The sequence below is a fragment of the Pristiophorus japonicus genome, chromosome 26, assembly GCF_044704955.1.
Source record: "Pristiophorus japonicus isolate sPriJap1 chromosome 26, sPriJap1.hap1, whole genome shotgun sequence".
Taxonomy (NCBI): Eukaryota; Metazoa; Chordata; class Chondrichthyes; family Pristiophoridae; genus Pristiophorus; species Pristiophorus japonicus.
This window is the reverse complement of record NC_092002.1, coordinates 20,030,353-20,048,696: the sequence shown is the minus strand read 5'-3', so window position 1 is coordinate 20,048,696 and position 18,344 is coordinate 20,030,353. Positions and strand designations below refer to the sequence as shown.

Here is an 18,344-nt window from a genome sequence, read left to right as displayed (position 1 = left end):
TTGTATGTCTTCGTCCAATCGCTAAGAAGTCTTGTTCTGTCATTTTTAGTTGTTTTTTGTGTAATAAACTAACAGTTGGGTATAAGCCTAAACTTTGCGTTACATGGAGTCCTTCCTGTAATTCCCGAGGTCGATGAAAATAGAGTGGAAAATGAACATGCTACAGTATAATGGGTGCTGTAATGGGCACGGTATAATGGATGCGGTAATGGGCACGGTATAATGGGTGCGGTAATGGGCACAGGGTAATGGGTACGGTATAATGGGCACGGTATAATGGGTGCGGTAATGGGCACGGTATAATGGGTGCGGTAATGGGCACGTTATAATGGGTGTGGTAATGGGCACGGTATAATGGGTGCGGTAATGGGCACGGTATAATGGGTGCTGTAATGGGCACGTTATAATGGGTGTGGTAATGGGCACGGTATAATGGGTGCGGTAATGGGCACGGTATAATGGGTGCGGTAATGGGCACGGTATAATGGGTGCGGTAATGGGCACGTTATAATGGGTGTGGTAATGGGCACGGTATAATGGGTGCGGTAATGGACACAGTATAATGGGTGCTGTAATGGGCACGTTATAATGAGTGTGGTAATGGGCACGGTATAATGGGTGCTGTAATGGGCACGGTATAATGGATGCGGTAATGGGCATGGTATAATAGGTGTGGTAATGGGCACGTTATAATGGGTGTGGTAATGGGCATGGTATAATGGGTGCAGTAATGGGCACAGGGTAATGGGTACGGTATAATGGGCACGGTATAATGGGTGCGGTAATGGGCACGGTATAATGGGTGCGGTAATGGGCACGTTATAATGGGTGTGGTAATGGGCACGGTATAATGGGTGCGGTAATGGGCACGGTATAATGGGTGCTGTAATGAGCACGTTACAATGGGTGTGGTAATGGGCACGTTATAATGGGTGTGGTAATGGGCACGGTATAATGGGTGCGGTAATGGGCACGTTATAATGGGTGCGGTAATGGGCACGGTATAATGGGTGTGGTAATGGGCACGGTATAATGGGTGCAGTAATGGGCACAAGGTAATGGGTACGGTATAATGGGCACAGTATAATGGGTGCGGTAATGGGCACGGTATAATGGGTGCGGTAATGGGCACGGTATAATGGGTGCTGTAATGGGCACGTTATAATGGGTGTGGTAATGGGCACGGTATAATGGGTGCAGTAATGGGCACAGGGTAATGGGTACGGTATAATGGGTGCAGTAATGGGCACGGTATAATGGGTGCGGTAATGGGCACAGTATAATGGGTGCGGTAATGGGCACAGGGTAATGGGTACGGTATAATGGGTGCGGTAATGGGCACAGGGTAATGGGTACGGTATAATGGGTGCAGTAATGGGCACGGTATAATGGGTGCGGTAATGGGCACAGGGTAATGGGCACGGTATAATGGGTGCAATAATGGGCAAGGTATAATGGGTGCGGTAATGGGCACAGTATAATGGGTGCGGTAACGGGCATGGTATAATGGGTGCAGTAATGGGCACAGTATAATGGGTGCAGTAATGGGCACAGTATAATGGGTGCGGTAATGGGCACAGTATAATGGGTGCAGTAATGCCAACATTCGCTGTCTGGGCTCACACACTTAGGTAAGGTATCAGGGGATTTCGGCACGAGCACCACCATCTCCCAGCGAGAGTCAGTGCCATCAAAACTGGCAAAACAAATCGTGTGGTCAAGCTGCCTTTTCGGGGGCAGTAACCTCGCCCAACACAACCTTGGAACGTGGACCCGAGGGAAGATTATTCAACCCAACAAACCTGATAGATTTTCAAACAGTTTTATTAATAATACAGAATACACAGAGTGCATTTCAGCTTTTAACACTGAAAAACTGGATAACAGATCAAAGCTTTTTTTGACAAACCTCCCCAAAGTTTCGGAGTGTCGCGGAGGTCAATTGCAGAAAATGATTTGCTAAACGTTTATTCTCAATCACAGAAAGACCCCTCGGATGTCTGAATTCCTCTCTGCTCCACTCTGACATTACCTGGCTACCCACCCTTTTGTTTTCAGGCCTGGCATATTTCGGCACAATATATATATTTTTAAATGGCTTTCATTCAATCCGAGTTAGAGATGTACATTTTCACACTGCTTTATTGTAAATAAAATGATGCCTAGAGATGTGGATTTAATGGCAGTTTATTTTGTGGCAAAGACGCAAAGCATTTGTCACATTGAAAAATCATTTGAAGTTTTTTGATTGGCAGAGGGCGCTCTTTACTAGGCTATCTGGGCAAGGAAATTAATGCTGGTTTTCCATGTGAACATAATTCTGGTAACTGTTACTTCGGGGCTGTATTTCTTCGTATTCAATGGAGACCGAATCCGTGCTGTCTGGACTCCATGTCTCACTGCCATTATTTAACCATTCGTTGTCGTAATTGTCGGTGTGCTTGGAATCCTGTTGGCTTGCTTGTGCTCTCTGGGAAGAATAATAAACAGGCGGAGGTCAATTCGTGCGGAGAGCACTCATTTCTAACTATTCGTGAAGTCTCGCGTAAATTATATATACTTGATATACATAAATGATATTTTTATGCCCAGTGGCAGCACGGGCCCAGCCCACACTGTGCGATATGTGTGCACACTAGGTCTGTGCAGCAGAGCAGGTCTCCAGTCGTCCTGGTTAATCCTTGCCACTGGATAAAGGCCTAGCTCTGTCAAGCCCGGGTGGTGGCTGGTGTGCAATGGTTACCACGCGTTAATAAAAATCCACGCACAGGCATCTTCCAGCTCCTCAATTGGAGTTCAGGACTGGACCATCGGGTCCTTCATTGAAACATCTGTGAACCCATGTGGAAGCAAGTCATCCTCGCTCGAGGGATCGCCCATGATGATGATGAAATGATATATATAAGTGCTAAATTATTTACTTCACTGCAAGGAGTATCGGGAGTAAGGCAGATGAGCTGAGAGCACAGACAAACACTTGGGTGTATGATATTATAGCTATTACTGAGACATGGCTAAAAGAAGGGCAGGTATGGCAGCTCAACATTCCTGGCTACACGGTTTTCAGACGAGATAGAGAGGGGGGTAAAAAAGGAGGGGGGGTTGCAGTATTGATTAAATAAACAATTAATGCTGTGAGGAGGGATGATATGTTCGAAGGATCATCAAATAAGGCTATATGGGTTGAATTGAAGAACAAAAAAGAGTGGATCACACTACTTGGAGTGTCCTATAGACCTCCAAAGAGTCAGAGCAAGAGCAAATATATCGGCAAATTTCTGAGAAGTGCAAAAACTATAGGGCAGTAATAAGGGATTTCAACTACCCTAATATTAACTGGGATAAAATAAGTGTGAAAGGTAGAGAGTGTGTGGAATTCCTAAAATGGATTCAGGAGAACTTTTTTAGCCAGCCCAACAAGGGAGGGCATAGTTCTGGACTTAGTTTTAGGGAATAAAGCTGGGCAGGTGGAAGGGGTATCAGTGGGAGAGCATTTTGATGCTAGTGATCATAATTCAGTTAGACTTAGGGTAGTTATGGAAAAGGACAAAGATGGACCAGGAATAAAAGTTCTCAATTGGGGAAAAGCCAACTTTGCTTAGCTGAGATGGGATTAGCCAGTGGACTGGAAACAGCTACCTGAAGGTAAATCAGTGTCAGAGCAGTGGGAGGCATTCAAGGAGGAGATCCTGAGGGTACAGAGCAAGTATGTTCCCTTAAAGAAAAAGGGTGGGGCTAACAAATCTCGAGCCCCCTGAATGCAAGGATAAAGAAAAAAAGGGAGGCTTATGACAGATATCGAGGGCTCAGTGCTGCGGAAACTCCAGAAAGTGCAGGGGTGCATTTAAGAAGGAAATTAGGAAAGTAAAGAGAGAGCATGAAAAATGTTTGGTAAGTAAAATCAAGGAAAACCCAAAGATGTTTTATAACTACATTAGGAGGAGGTAACAAGGAGGGTCGATGAGGGCAGTGCATTTGATGTAGTGTATATGGATTTTAGCAAGGCTTTTGATAAGGTCTCACATGGCAGACTGGTCACGAAAGTAAAAGCCCATGGGATTCAGGGCAAGTGGCAAGTTGGATCCAAAATTGGCTCAGAGGCAGGAAGCAAAAAGTAATGGTTGATGGGTGTTTTTGTGGCTGGAAGGCTGTTTCCAGTGGGGTTCCGCAGGGCTCAGTAGTAGGTCCCTTGCTTTTTGTGGTATATATCAATGATTTAGACTTGAATGTAGCGGGTATGTTTAAGAAGTTTTCAGATGATACTAAAATCGGCTGTGTGGTTGATAATGAAGAAGAAAGCTATGGTGTGCAGGCAGATATCAATGAACTGGTCAGGTGGGCAGAACAGTGACAAATGGTATTCAATCCAGAGAAGTGTGAGGTAATGCATTTGGGGAAGGATAACAAGGCAAGGGCATAGACATTAAATAGTCGGACACTGAGAAGTGTAGACCTTGGAGTGCAAGTGCACAGATCCCTGAAGGTAGCAGGCCAAGTGGTGAAGAAGGCATATGGAATACTTGCCTTTATTAGCCGAGGCATAGAATACAGGGGGGTTATGCTTGAACTGTATAAATCACTAGTTCGGCCACAGCTAGAGTACTGCGTGCATTTCACGTCACTACATTACAGGAACGATGTGATTGCACTGGAGATGGTACAGAGGAGATTTACGCGGATGTTGCCTGGAATGGAGAATTTTGGCAAGGAGGAAAGATTGGATAGGCTGGGTTTGTTTTCTTTGGAACAGAGGAGGCTGAGGGGAAACCTTACTGAGGTATATAAAATTATGAGGGGCCTGGATAGAGTGGATAGGAAGGACCTAGTTCCCATAGAAGAGGGGTCTATAACCAGGGGGCATAGATTTAAAGCAATTGGTAGAAGGATTAGAGGGGATTTGAGGGCAAATGTCTTCATCCAGAGGGTGGTGGGGGTCTAGAACTCACTGCCTGAAAGGGTGGTAGAGGCAGAAACCCTCACCACATTTAAAAAGTACTTGGATGTGCACTTGAAGTGCCGTAACCTACAGGGCTACGGACCAAGAGCTGGAAAGTGAGATTAGGCTGGGTAGTTTTTTGTCGGCCGGCACAGACACGATGGGCCGAAATGGCCTCCTTCCGTGCTGTAAATTTCTATGGTTCTAAATAAAAACCGAAAATGCTGGAAATATTCAGTGTAGGGTCAGGAGCGGGGGCTGGGGGGAGGGGGGGCAGTAAAGAACAAAAGGGAAGGTCTGTGATAGGGTGGAAGACAGGAGAGATTAAGAGACAAAAGGGATGATGGTGCAAGACAAAATGAGATGGTAATGGGACAAGTAAAGAAATTAAAGATGAGTCTAGATCGAACGTAAATGGAGATGGAAGAATCGTCATCAACAGCTGCCGTGGGAATGAGAAGAAAAAACAGAAAAAAAGAAAAAAAATAGGGACAGGGGTTACGGTCTGAAATTGTTGAACTTGATGTTGAGACCAGAAGGCTGTAAAGTGCCTAAACAAAAGATAAGGTGCTGTTCCTCGAGCTTGCGTTGAGCTTCACTGGAACAGTGCAGGAGGTCGAGGACGGAGAGGTCAGAGTGGGCCTGGAGCGGGGAATTAAAGTGACACGCGACTGGCAGCTTGCGTTCACGCTTACGGACCGAACGGACGTGCTCTGCAAAGCGGTTACCCAATCTGCGTTTGGTCTCCCCAATGTAGAGGGGAAGGCAGTGAAGCCTGGTGCCCGTCCGTCACACCTCAACTTGACTGTCCGAGGGCGCAACCTATGTGTCGCCCTTGCACCTGATTGGCTCCGACGTCATATTCATAAAAACTTCAATAAATCACAAATGATCAATTGTTAAATATGATTTTTTTCTTAAAGCCAGTCGTCCCTTGCTGGATTCTTCCGACCTGTATACTCCGGCCTTGCCTCGAGGGAGGAGCCAGGAATTTATCCGCAGCTGCTAATCTAAAAGACAGGCTTGCATTTATATAGCTCCTTTTACCACCGGATGCGCTTTACAGCCAATGAAGTACTTTTTGAACAGTAGTCATTGCTGTAATGTAGGAAACGCAGCAGCCAATTTGCACACAGCAAGCTCCCACAAACAGTAATGTGATAATGACAAGATAATCTGTTTTAGTGACGTTGGTTGAGGGATAAATATTGACCTAAGAATAAAGGGCTCAGTTTTCCCTGTTTTCCAGTGTACAGCTTCATTACGTGAGTAGATGCGCCAGGAAAAAATCTTCGTTGTTTCCTCGATGTTTGGCCTCTAGTCTGCAGCCATGCAGCATGGCCAGTCGCCTGGGGGGGGGGGGGGGGCGGTGGGGAAGGGGGGGGGGGTTGGAGCCTGCGGTCTGCGCTGGAAAAGGTGCCGGGACTTCTGCGCATGCGCGGTAGAAAAAAAGTGACGTTCCTGACGTCTCTGAAATGGCCGTGCATGCGCAGTCGCGCTCCGAGTTGGCACACCAGAGGATTAGAAGGGCTTAAGTCCACAAGAGGAAGGTATTATTTACTTATTTAATAATTGATATTTGTTCTTGCATTCAGCTTTGAAGTGGCCCCCGATACCGGCCCCTCCACCCCTCACCCCCAACCCCAGCTTCCCGCTCTGTTCTCCCGCCCCTAGCCCAGGCCGAGTGGCCTCCCAGTGCGCTCCCCTACCCCTAGCCCAGGCCGAGTGGCCTCCCGGTGCGCTCCCCTACCCCTAGCCCAGACCGAGTGGCTTCCCGGTGCGCTCCCCTACCCCTAGCCCAGGCCGAGTGGCCTCCCAGTGCGCTCCCCTACCCCTAGCCCAGGCCGAGTGGCCTCCCAGTGCACTCCCCTACCCCTAGCCCAGGCCGAGTGGCCTCCCAGTGCGCTCCCCTACCCCTAGCCCAGGCCGAGTGGCCTCCCGGTGTGCTCCCCTACCCCTAGCCCAGGCCGAGTGGCCTCCCGGTGCGCTCCCCTACCCCTAGCCCAGGCCGAGTGGCCTCCCGGTGCGCTCCCCTACCCCTAGCCCAGGCCGAGTGGCCTCCCGGTGCGCTCCCCTACCCCTAGCCCAGGCCGAGTGGCCTCCCGGTGCGCTCCCCTACCTCTAGCCCAGGCCGAGTGGCCTCCCGGTGCGCTCCCCTACCCCTAGCCCAGGCCGAGTGGCATCCCGGTGTGCTCCCCTACCCCTAGCCCAGGCCGAGTGGCCTCCCGGTGTGCTCCCCTACCTCTAGCCCAGGCCGAGTGGCCTCCCGGTGCGCTCCCCAACCCTAGCCCAGGCCGAGTGGCCTCCCGGTGCGCTCCCCTACCCCTAGCCCAGGCCGAGTGGCCTCCCGGTGCGCTCCCCTACCCCTAGCCCAGGCCGAGTGGCCTCCCGGTGCGCTCCCCTACCCCTATCCCAGGCCGAGTGGCCTCCCGGTGCGCTCCCCTACCTCTAGCCCAGGCCGAGTGGCTTCCCAGTCTGCTCCCCCTCCCCTAGCCCAGGCCGAGTGGCCTTCTCCCTCCTGATCCCAGCATCTAACTACACCTGAAAGGCTTCCCCCAACCCCCCCATCTCTCGCTTCCTCCCCCCACCTCTCTCTCCCCCTCTCTCTTACCTTTCCTGCTGCTGCTGTCCGGGCATCTGCTGTACTTACCTGCGCCAGTTTCCTTACCTGCGCCAATTTCTTTAACTGTCGGCAAGGGTTTTCTCGAGTGGCCACATATGCTGACGTAAGTAGAAATGGAGTAACTATTAGCTGGCCAAAGTTCCCGAAATGGCCAGAATTGGCGTAGGTGGGTAACACCCCCTTTTGAGCAAAAAAAACTTACCTTAAAAAAAACGTAACTAAGTCAGTTATGCTGGTGCAAATTGATTGGGGAAACTGGGGATTTTTAAGTTTGGCCAGAAAAAGCAGCCTACTCCAAAAGAAATGGAGCAAATACTGGGGACAATTGAGGCCAAAGTGAGGAGCATGTACTCATTGTTGTAAGGTAAGAAACGCAGCAGCCAATCTACCCACGGCAAGCTCCCATAAACAGCAATATGATAATAAATCGATAATCTGTTTTTAGTGATGCGCCTGGGAGAACTACCCTGCTCTTTTCAGAATCGAGCCACGGGATCTTTTACATCCACCTGAGGGAGCAGGCGGGGCCTTGGTTTAACGTCTCATCTGAACGACAGCCCCTCTGACAGTGCAGTGCTCCCTCGGCACTGCACTGGGAGTGTCAGCCTGGAGTTATTTGCTCAAGTCTTGGAGTGGGACTTGAACCCACAACCTTCTGACTCAGAGGTGAGAGAGTGCTGCCCACTGAGCCACGGCTGACACAGCAACGAAACTTAACTCAGAACAACAGCGTCTCCTTGGTAACCACGCTCAGCCATTGCTCCATATACACGGCCACGCTACACGCGGGCACTTGCAGCCGTCGGCATGGACGGAGTGGGTACTATTGTGTCCTTAGATGATCTAACAATGACTCCACGAGGCAGCGAGTTGTACTTGAACTGTAGTGACCTTAGTCCTTTATTAGTTAACTCCAGAATGAGGATCACACCTGGTGGCCTGCCTTTTATTCTAGGCCAGGCAGACCTGTACAAGTAACCTACAAGTCTCCCACTGCTGTGCCCTCTGGTGGCACACTTTGATATAGTACCAACAGTGGCCATGTAAGATACATGACATCACTCCCCCCTGAACCCTTAGTGCAAATCGCCTCTGTATTAACTATGCTCTGCGCTTAGCTCTATATGGATTCTGTCAGGTGGACCTCTGACGGGCCGGCTCAACCTTGGGTGGGTAGTTGGTGCAGTAACATGCTGATGGTTGCTGTTTGTTTGTGTGTGTGTTCCTGACCACTCTATTCTCCACCCCCCTCCCACGTTGGTATGGCGGGGGCTCCTGACATTCATGTACTTTCAAGTTCAGGTAAGTGGGTTTTGCATTTTTTTTGTGTGTGGTTCTGTGGTGCGACAAGAGCGTTAGATGCTTTGTCGATGCGGTGACTGGTGCGTAACAACAAGCTAGTTTCAGAGCTGCTGGATAGTGTCCCTACAGTCTGGTAGTGGTTCAGTGTCCGGTGCTGGCAATGGGAAGCCGGTTGGCTCAGGTAGCCTGCTCTCGGGGCTCTTGCCGTGGTCCCTAGCAGCAGGCAGGTTGACAGATGTCTGTGAGCCCCCCCACCGTCCTTTCTTTACGCTCTGGGTCCCAGCTGCTCCCTGAGGAGCTGTCGTCTAGCAGTGCAGAGGGAACTGCTGACTCGCTGGCCTGAGCGTCGCTTGGTTTGAGATCCTGGTGCTTGTTCCCTCTGGGGTAACAGTGGTGGGTGAGCCCACATCGAGGGGTATGGCCTTAGTGCAGTCTGCTCCTTCCGGCTCGTGGCCGTTGGTGCCATCGGTTGCCTGAGAGATGGAGCCGACCCAGGGCATGGTATCACCACCGGTGCCTTTGCCCTGCTGAGGTCGCTGGCTTCGTAGCTCGTGTGTGTTGGCTGCTTGTGACCACACTTCATGGTGCCTGACTCTGGTCTCCGGGACTCAGGCTACAGCATTGGGTAGCTTGCTGGACCTGTGTGCACCCGATGTGTGTCTGCCCACTGCATTGGCTGCGTGCGGTGGGAATCCTGCCTCGCACAGCTTTTCCTTACTTATGATGGACACTTTAAGGGTCCGATCACGATCGTGCGACTGTTCCTCGCTGGTTGCATGTATACAATTCCGATTATCAGTTACACATTTCACATGGTCAGTTACATGCATCACATAGTCCGTTACTCTTTTAGTCTCTAACTTTCAATTCTTGTTACATTTCTTAATTGTGTGGCACTGTCCCTTTAATTGTAGTCCGTTGCCGGTCTCCTTTAAGAGGGCCTTGCTTGCTTTACCCCAAACCGCTTCTCCGTTTGGTGCCACGTGTTGCTCCATCAGCGCTGCCCCTCGTGGTCTGGCCACCGCCGTCTTTATCTTCAGCACATCGCCTCGAGGTGCGGGCGCCATCTTTTCTTCGTCCACGATGTCGACTGCGGTGATCCTCTTCTCCCCGGGTTCTGCCTCGGCTGTTGGTAAATCGCTGCTGGATCAGATTTTCTCCAACCTGAGTCCTGCCACTGTAGCCTGGAAGGTGCGTTCGGGTCGGTCTCTGCTGGATCATCTCCACGCAGTCGTGCTGAGTGGTCTGTGTCTCGGGTGCCGTGCTGGTCAGCTCACTGGTGCCGGGTCCACCCTCAGGTGAGGGCTTGCTTTGCCTCTGAGCGCAGAGGACTTCGATCGCTGGAGGGGTGAAATCTTCCCACTTCCACTGGATCTTCTCCATCCACCTTCTGCTGAGCAGCGTTGGTCCATCACCTGCAACAATCCACAGAGATACCTTCTGCACTGCGCCATCATGGAGTACCTTTACATTCACACTACCAACGACTGGGATGATTTCATTGGTGTAGATGTGCAGCTTTGCCTGAACCGGGGCCAACTCGGGTCGTTCAGCCGGATTGTCCCATAGCCTCTCAAAGGCTCCTTGATTCATCACTGACTGGCTCACCCCCGTGTCCACTTCCATGAAGACTGGACTTCCCTCTATCTTGACTTCCATCTTCAGCGGGGAACACTCGGTGGTGCAGGTAAACATGCTATGTACCTCCCCGTGGGACTGGTCCGCCTCTCTGTCGAACAATTCATAATCCACGCTGGATTCATGGCCATCTGCAGACTCCTCATCGACACAGTGAGTCCTATTTCTCTTGCACATTCACTGGAGGTGGCCCTTTGTGCCACAGCCTTTGCAAACATAGTCTTTAAAATGGCACTAGTGCCCTGTGATTCCCTCCACAACGCCAGCATGGAGCTACTCGGTGAGCCCCCCTTGGCGGACTCTGAGTTAAAGGACTTGAGGGCCTGTTCTCTCTTCCCTGAGAGGATTCGCGCTCTACAGTCCAACTCCTGAATGGTGCCACTCTGTGCACAGAACCTGCCGGGTTTGAGTCCTGAGGGTGAGACATCACGCAGGTCGAGGTCATGAATGCCTGGCTCACGGAGTTGGCCTTCTGCAGTGTGACTGTGGTATCCGCCGACCGTAGCTAATGAAGAAGGCCCTCACGGCCAATTCCAATGACAAAAATGTCCCGCAGCGCTTCGTTGAGGTGGGTGCTGAACTCACACGGTGCTGCCAGCCTTCTGAGGTCTGCGGCGTATTTCGTGATTTCCTGGCCTTCGGGCCGTCGGTGGGTGTAGAACCGGTGTCTGGCTGTGAGGATGCTCTCCTTGGACTTGAGTTGCTCCTGGATCAGGGTTGCGAGCTCCTTGTACGTCTCGGTCGTTGTCTTCACTGGTGCCAGCAAGTCCCTGACGAGGCCATAGCCGTGGGCCCACAACTGGTTAGCAGGATAGCGCGGCACTTATCAGTCAGTGCGGCCGGGTCATCTCCTGCCAGGTCATTTGCTCTGAAAAGTGTTCTAGCCTCTCCACATAGACGTTCCAATCATCACTATCGGCGAACTGCTGCAGTATACCAAGGGTAGCCATTTCCGCATGTAAGTTCGTATTCTCGTCGCCAGTTATTGTGTCCTTAGATGCTCCAACAATGATTCCACGAGGCAGTGTGTTGTACTTGAACTGTAGTGACCTTAGTCCTTTATCAGTTAACTCCAGAGTGAGGATCACACTTGATGGCCTGACTTTTATACTAGGCCAGGCACACCTGTACAGGTAGAAAGAGAGAAACATAGAAATTTACAGCGCAGGAGGCCATTTCGGCCCATCGTGTCTGCGCAGGCCGACAAAGAGCCGCACGGCCCTTGATCAGCAGCCCTAAAGGTTACATATAAACCTATGAACAATGGCGGAAAGGCAAAGAGCACCCAGCCCAACCAGACCGCCTCACACAACTGCGACACCCCTTACACTGAAACATTCTACACTCCACCCCAACCAGAGCCATGTGATCTCCTGGGAGAGACAAAAAACAGATAAAAACCCAGGCCAAATTTGGGAGAAAAAAAATCTGGGAAAATTTGTCTCCGACCCATTCAGGCGCTCGAAACTAGTCCAGGAGATCACCCTGGCTGTATTCTATTCCCTGCAGTACTTACCATTATATCTGCGCCGTCCAACACAAGGTCATCCAGTCTAATCCCAATTACCAGCTCTAGGTCCGTAACCCTGCAGGTTACGGCACTTCAAGTGCCCATCCAACCCTCTCTTAAAAGTGGTGAGGGTATCTGCATCCACCACTCTTCCAGGCAGCGAGTTCCAGATCCCCACAACACTCTGCGTAAAGAAGCCCCCACCACCGCCTCAAATCCCCTCTAAACCTTCCACCAACCACCTTAAAACTATGCCCCCTCCTAATAGACCCCTCCACCAATGGAAATAGACCCTTACTAACCACCATGTCCAGGCCCCTCAATATTTTGTACACATCAAAGAGGTCTCCTCTCGACCTCCTCTGTTCCAGTGAGAACAAACCCAGCCTATCCAATCTGTCCTCATAACTAAGATTCTCCATTCCAGGCAGCATCCTAGTAAATCTCCTCTGCACCCTCTCTAGTGCAATCACCTCCTTCCTATAATTCGGCGACCAGAACTGCACGCAGTACTCCAGCTGTGGCCTAACCAAAATATTATACAATTTAAGCATAACCTCCCTGCTCTTATGTTCTATGTCTCGGCCAATAAAGGCAAGCATTCCGTATGCCTTCTTAACCACCTTATTCACCTGGCCTGCTACTTTCAGGGATCTGTGGACAAGCACTCCAAGGTCCCTCTGTTTATCTACACTATTAAGTGGGCTACCGCTTAATGTGTATACCCTTTCCTTATTAGTCTTTCCAAAGTGTATCACCTCACACTTCTCTGAATTAAATTCCATTTGCCACTGCTCTGCCCATGGTAACCTACGAGTCTCCCACTGCTGTGCCCTCTGGTGGCACACCTTGATATAGCACCAACAGTGGCCATGTAAGATACATGACAGGTACATAAGAACATAAGAACATAAGAAATAGGAGCAGGAGTAGGCCATACGGCCCCTCGAGCCTGCTCCGTCATTTAATACAATCATGGCTGATCCAATCATGGACTCGGGTCCACTTCCCTGCCCGCTCCCCATAAGCCCTGATTCCCATATCAGTTAAGAAACTGTCTATTTCTGTCTTAAATTTATTCAATGTCCCAGCTTCCACAGCTCCCTGGGGCAGCGAATTGCACAGATTTACAACCCTCTGAGAGAAGAAATTCCTCCTCATCTCAGTTTTAAATGGGCGGCCTCTTATTCTAAGATTATGCCCCCTAGTTCTAGTCTCCCCCATCAGTGGAAATATCCTCTCTGCATCCACCTTGTCAAGCCCCCTCATTATCTTATATGTTTCGATAAGATCACCTCTCATTCTTCTGAACTCCAATGAGTAGAGGCCCAACCTACTCAACCTTTCCTCATACGGATAACTCATACAGATAACTACAATACCCAGCGGGCTGCTGTTCTGTGGCTGAGGGGGTGAGGTTGGGACTTTGAAGAGGTGAAGCTGTGAAGCAATTGCAGCCCACCCTTTTTTCCTGAAGCTCACAACACCATGGGAAGGTGGTTTTGATTTTTATTGCCCCCAAAACGTACCTCTGGTTGGCCGCGGCAGGGACTGCATTGCGTGGTGGTTGCCCTGGGCACCAGGTGAGGGGTGGTGATAGCGGGGAGGAATTTTCAATAAGATTTTTGTAAAGCTGTTCCAGATGCATTAATATAGTTTTTGTCAAGAGCTGTGACCTGTTAGTGATTAAGTAAAGCTTAATGTTTATCAACCAAAAAATAGCAACTCCTGATTTATTACCAAATCCCCAACACTTTTTAGAGTTTGTCTCATGATTTATGAGAGGGCAGAGGTGGCATTACTGCATGTGCGAGATTTGAGATTATGGGGAGAAATTCATTTCCGCCCCTTTTGGGGGCGTAACATTTGAGAGGCGGGAGAATTAGCGGCAAGCGCGAAAGTTTGCCCCCTCTCAAAACATTTGGGTTACCACCTCCGGACGGAAGTGGAGTGCGAAAGCAGACGTTGCCACGTCTAAAGGCTCTGCAAATTAAAAAGGACCTCCCTGGACCAGCAGAGGGCAGTATAGAGCGATCGCGGCCAGGATTTCCTGCAAAGAAAACTGAGCGGCAGCGGGAAAACCAAGGAAACTTGCCTTGGTCTCCTCGCCGTTAATCATTGCGTTGCCCCCGGTAATGGTCGGCCGCCCGATCCACGCCGCCGGTGTTTTTCGCCCGGCGCGGCTGCAGGGGGGCGAAACTCAATTTCAGGGCCCGGGGCACTAACGGGGCCATGCGCACGGCGATGATGTGACGGTCTCAGGGAGCGGGTGATCGGGGCGCAACGCCATAACACTGCTGCTAAACTGCCTGCCCAATATGGCGGGAGTCACTGTTAGCGCCAAGGCCGAGCGGTAAGGCATTTGCTGAGGAGGCGCAGAACCATTGATATTCGCACCCTGTGCATTTTACCAGCACTACTGCCATTGAAAGTACAAACATGGACATGGCTGAGAGACACAAGCTTCACACCGAGACAATGGCCTCTCTGCAGCATCTTCTGAAGTAATATTTGCTTTTGGATGGGTTTCATTCTGTATTTAAAACCACGGAGACTGGGATCCAAGCCACAAAGGTCCATGAGCAAGAAAAGGCAATGGAGACCACTTTACAGCTGGTGACGTTCCACCTGGAGAAACTGGAAGTCAGTAATAAGATGCCATCACATAACTTGGTGACTATTATTGGATGTGTGGGGCTTCAATGTGCAGATCCATCGCATGTTGTAAGGGAGGCGGCCATTAAAAGCTTGTATGGATTGCTTTATATCCAGTTACACCTTGAAGGGTTTTCTGTGGGTTATCAGGATAAGGAAGTGGAGCATCTGCAAGCCATCAAAGGCGGATTAAACCAATTTACCAGTCAGGCCCTCTTTCAAACGTGTACTGCTGTTGGTACAGTTCTATCTAAATGTATAGCTCATGAACACTCTACTCTTCACCATCTTTAAAGGGCTGACAGACAAACAACGGAACATTTCCTGCACAGCTTCTATTATGACAAATGTCCTCATTACAAAACATGGAGCCACCCTTGCAGACGTTCGTAGATGCTTTCAAGATGTTTCAAGAGCTTACCTTGGAGGAGACCACCCTGGATTATGAGAACTATTTAAGCAACATCTCCAGGCACATTGCCAAAGACTTCCCCGACCAGATCACTTTGCACATAAGGAGCTGTGCCACCTTCTTCAGGAATGTGCTAAATGAGGGTTGCATTTTAATGGGGCAGGTGAGTTGGGGGCTCCGAGGAGAACAGGTTGCACGCAGGCACTGCCGACACTCTGCAATCATTAAATAAGAACAAAAGAACATAACAAATAGGAACAGGAGTAGGCCAGACAACTCCTCGAGCTTGCTCTGCCATTCAATAAGATCATGGTTGATCCGATCATGGACTCAGCTCCACTTCCCCGCCCGCTCCCCATAATCCCTTATCCCCTTATCGTTTAAGAAACTGTCAGTTATGTATCTGGACTTGTATATACTCTGTACAGCCACCAGAGGGCTCATTCCCCGGAGTCCCCAGGGATCTCATAATCCCTTGGGAGCACAGGTATTTAACAGTGCTTCACAGGTTGGAGAGGCACTCTGGAGACCTGCAATAAAAGACTACGGTCACACTTTACTTTGAGCTCACAGTGTTCAATCTGACTCTTTCTCCATACACTACAACTGGCGACGAGATACAGAAAGCGAACCTAATGATGCAGAGAACAGTGGGCATCCTGGAGAAATTCTCGGAAGGAGATGATTGGGAAACTTTTGTGGAGCGAGTCGACCAATACTTCGTGGCCAACAAGCTAGATAGGGAAGAGAGCACTGCCAACCGTAGAGCGATCCTCCTCACCGTCTGTGGGGCACCAATGTATGGCCTCATGAAGAATCTGCTCACTCCAGTAAAACCCACGGAGAAATCGAACGATGATTTGTGCACACTGGTCCGAGAGCATTTGAACCTGAAGGAAAGCATGTACCGGTTCTACACCTACAAAAGATCTGAAGGTCAGGAAGTGGCGAGTTATGTCGCCAAGCTAAGACACCTTGCAGGACATTGCGAATTTGAAGGACATTTGGAGCACATGCTAAAAGACTTTTTTGTACTTAGCATTGGCCACGAAACCATACTTCGCAAACTTTTGACTGTAGAGATCCCAACCTTGAGTGAGGCCATAGCGATAACCCAGGCATTCATTGCCACCAGTGACAATACGAAGCAAATCTCTCAGCACAAAAGTGCTGCTATAAGTACGATGAACAAAATGATGTTGTTTTCGAATCGTAACGGACAGGGCAGATCACACATACCTGCAGCTACACGTCCGCAGATGTCTCAGAGTCCACCATCAAGGGTGATGAATGCAAGGCCATTAACACCTTGTTGGCGCTGCGGGTGTGACCATCATTTCCATTCATGCCGATTCAAAGGATACATTTGCAAGGGATGTGGAACAATGAGACACCTCCAACGAGTGTGCAGGCGAGCTGCTAAATCTGCAAACCACCACGCTGCAGAGAAGGACAGATCCACGGAGGATCACGATGAAACAGAACCTCTGTTAGAGGAAACAGAGGTACATGGGGTGAACATATTCACCACGAATTGTCCCCTGATAATACTGAATATTGAACTAAATGGACTCCCGGTGTCAATGGAGCTGGACAAGGGCACGAGCCAGTCCATCATGAGCAAAAAGACTTTCGAAAGGTTGTGGTGCAACAAGGCCTCAAGGCCAGTCTTAACTCCAATTCGCACGAGACTAATGACTTACACGAAAGAACTGATTCCTGTAATCGGCAGTGCTACCGTAAAGGTCTCCTACGATGGAGCGGTGCACAAGCTACCACTCTGGGTAGTACCGGGCGATGGTCCCACGCTGCTTGGCAGGAGCTGGCTGGGAAAGATATGCTGGAACTGGGATGACATCCGAGCGCTATCGCCTGCTGATGACACTTCATGTGCCCAGGTCGTAAACAAATTTCCTTCACTGTTCGAACCAGGCATCGGGAAATTCCAAGGAGCAAAAGTGCAGATCCACCTAATTCCGGGGGCGCGACCCATCCATCACAAGGCGAGAGCAGTACCGTACATGATGAGAGAAAGGGTAGATATCGAGCTCGACCGGCTACAAAGAGAGGGCATCATTTCCCCGATCGAGTTCAGCGAGTGGGCCAGTCCTATTGTCCCAGTCCTCAAGGGAGACGGCACCGTCAGAATTTGTGGCGATTACAAAGTAACTATCAATCGTTTCTCCATGCAGGACCAATACCCACTTCCAAAAGCCAATGACTTCTTTGCAACGCTGGTGGGAGGAAAGACTTTCATGAAGCTGGATCTGACTTCAGCCTACATGACGCAGGAACTGGAGGAATCATCGAAGGCCCTCACCTGCATCAACACGCACAAAGGTCTTTTTGTTTATAGCAGGTGCCCGTTTGGAATCCGATCAGCGGCGGCGATATTCCAGAGAAACATGGAAAGTTTACTGAAGTCGATCTCGCACACCGTGGTCTTCCAGGACGACATCTTGGTCACAGGTCGGAACACAGTCGAGCATCTGCAGAACCTGGAGGAGGTTCTTAGTCGATTCAACTGCATGGGGCTCAGGGTAAAATGCTTGAAGTGCGTTTTCCTGGCACCTGAAGTGGAGTTCTTGGGAAGGAGGATTGCGGCGGACGGCATCAGGCCGACCAACGTGAAGACGGGAGCAATCGAGAACGCACCGAAGCCACAGAGCGTGACAGAGCTCCGGTCGTTTCTGGGACTCTTGAACTACTTTGGTAACTTCTTACCGGGTCTCAACACCCTGCTAGAACCACTACTTGTCTTACTACGAAAAGGGGGCAAATGGGTTTGGGGCAAAAGTCATGAAAATGCCTTTGTAAAAGCGAGAAAATTGTTATGCTCAAACAAATTGCTTGTGTTGTATGATCCATGTAAGCGTTTGGTACTAGCATGTGATGCGTCGTCATATGGCGTCGGGTGTGTATTGCAACAAGCCAATGATTTCAGGAAACTGCAACCGGTTGCTTATGCATCCAGGAGTCTGTCTAAGGCTGAGAGAGCCTACAGCATGATTGAAAAAGAAGCGTTAGCGTGTGTCAATGGGGTAAAGAAAATGCATCAATACGTGTTTGGGCTAAAATTCGAATTAGAAACTGACCATAAGCCACTTATATCCCTGTTTTCCGAGAGTAAAGGGATAAATGCCAATGCAACCGCATCCAGAGATGGGCGCTCACGTTGTCGCATACAACTACGCCATCCGCCACAGGTCATGGCACATAAAACTGCGCCGATGCTCTCAGTAGGCTACCATTGCCCACCACGGGGGTG

General features: G+C 50.0%; 1 protein-coding gene across 1 annotated transcript in view; it reads right to left on the bottom strand.

Annotated features, from left to right (window-relative positions):
• Window positions 1–14,120: 14,120 nt before the first annotated feature.
• LOC139239049 (homeodomain-interacting protein kinase 4-like) overlaps window positions 14,121–18,344 on the bottom strand; it is a 68,912-nt gene continuing 64,688 nt past the window's right edge. The window contains exon 3 of the mRNA XM_070867554.1: window positions 14,121–14,192. Within this exon, the coding sequence (XP_070723655.1) occupies window positions 14,121–14,192 (72 nt within the window). The remainder of the gene's footprint in view (window positions 14,193–18,344) is intronic.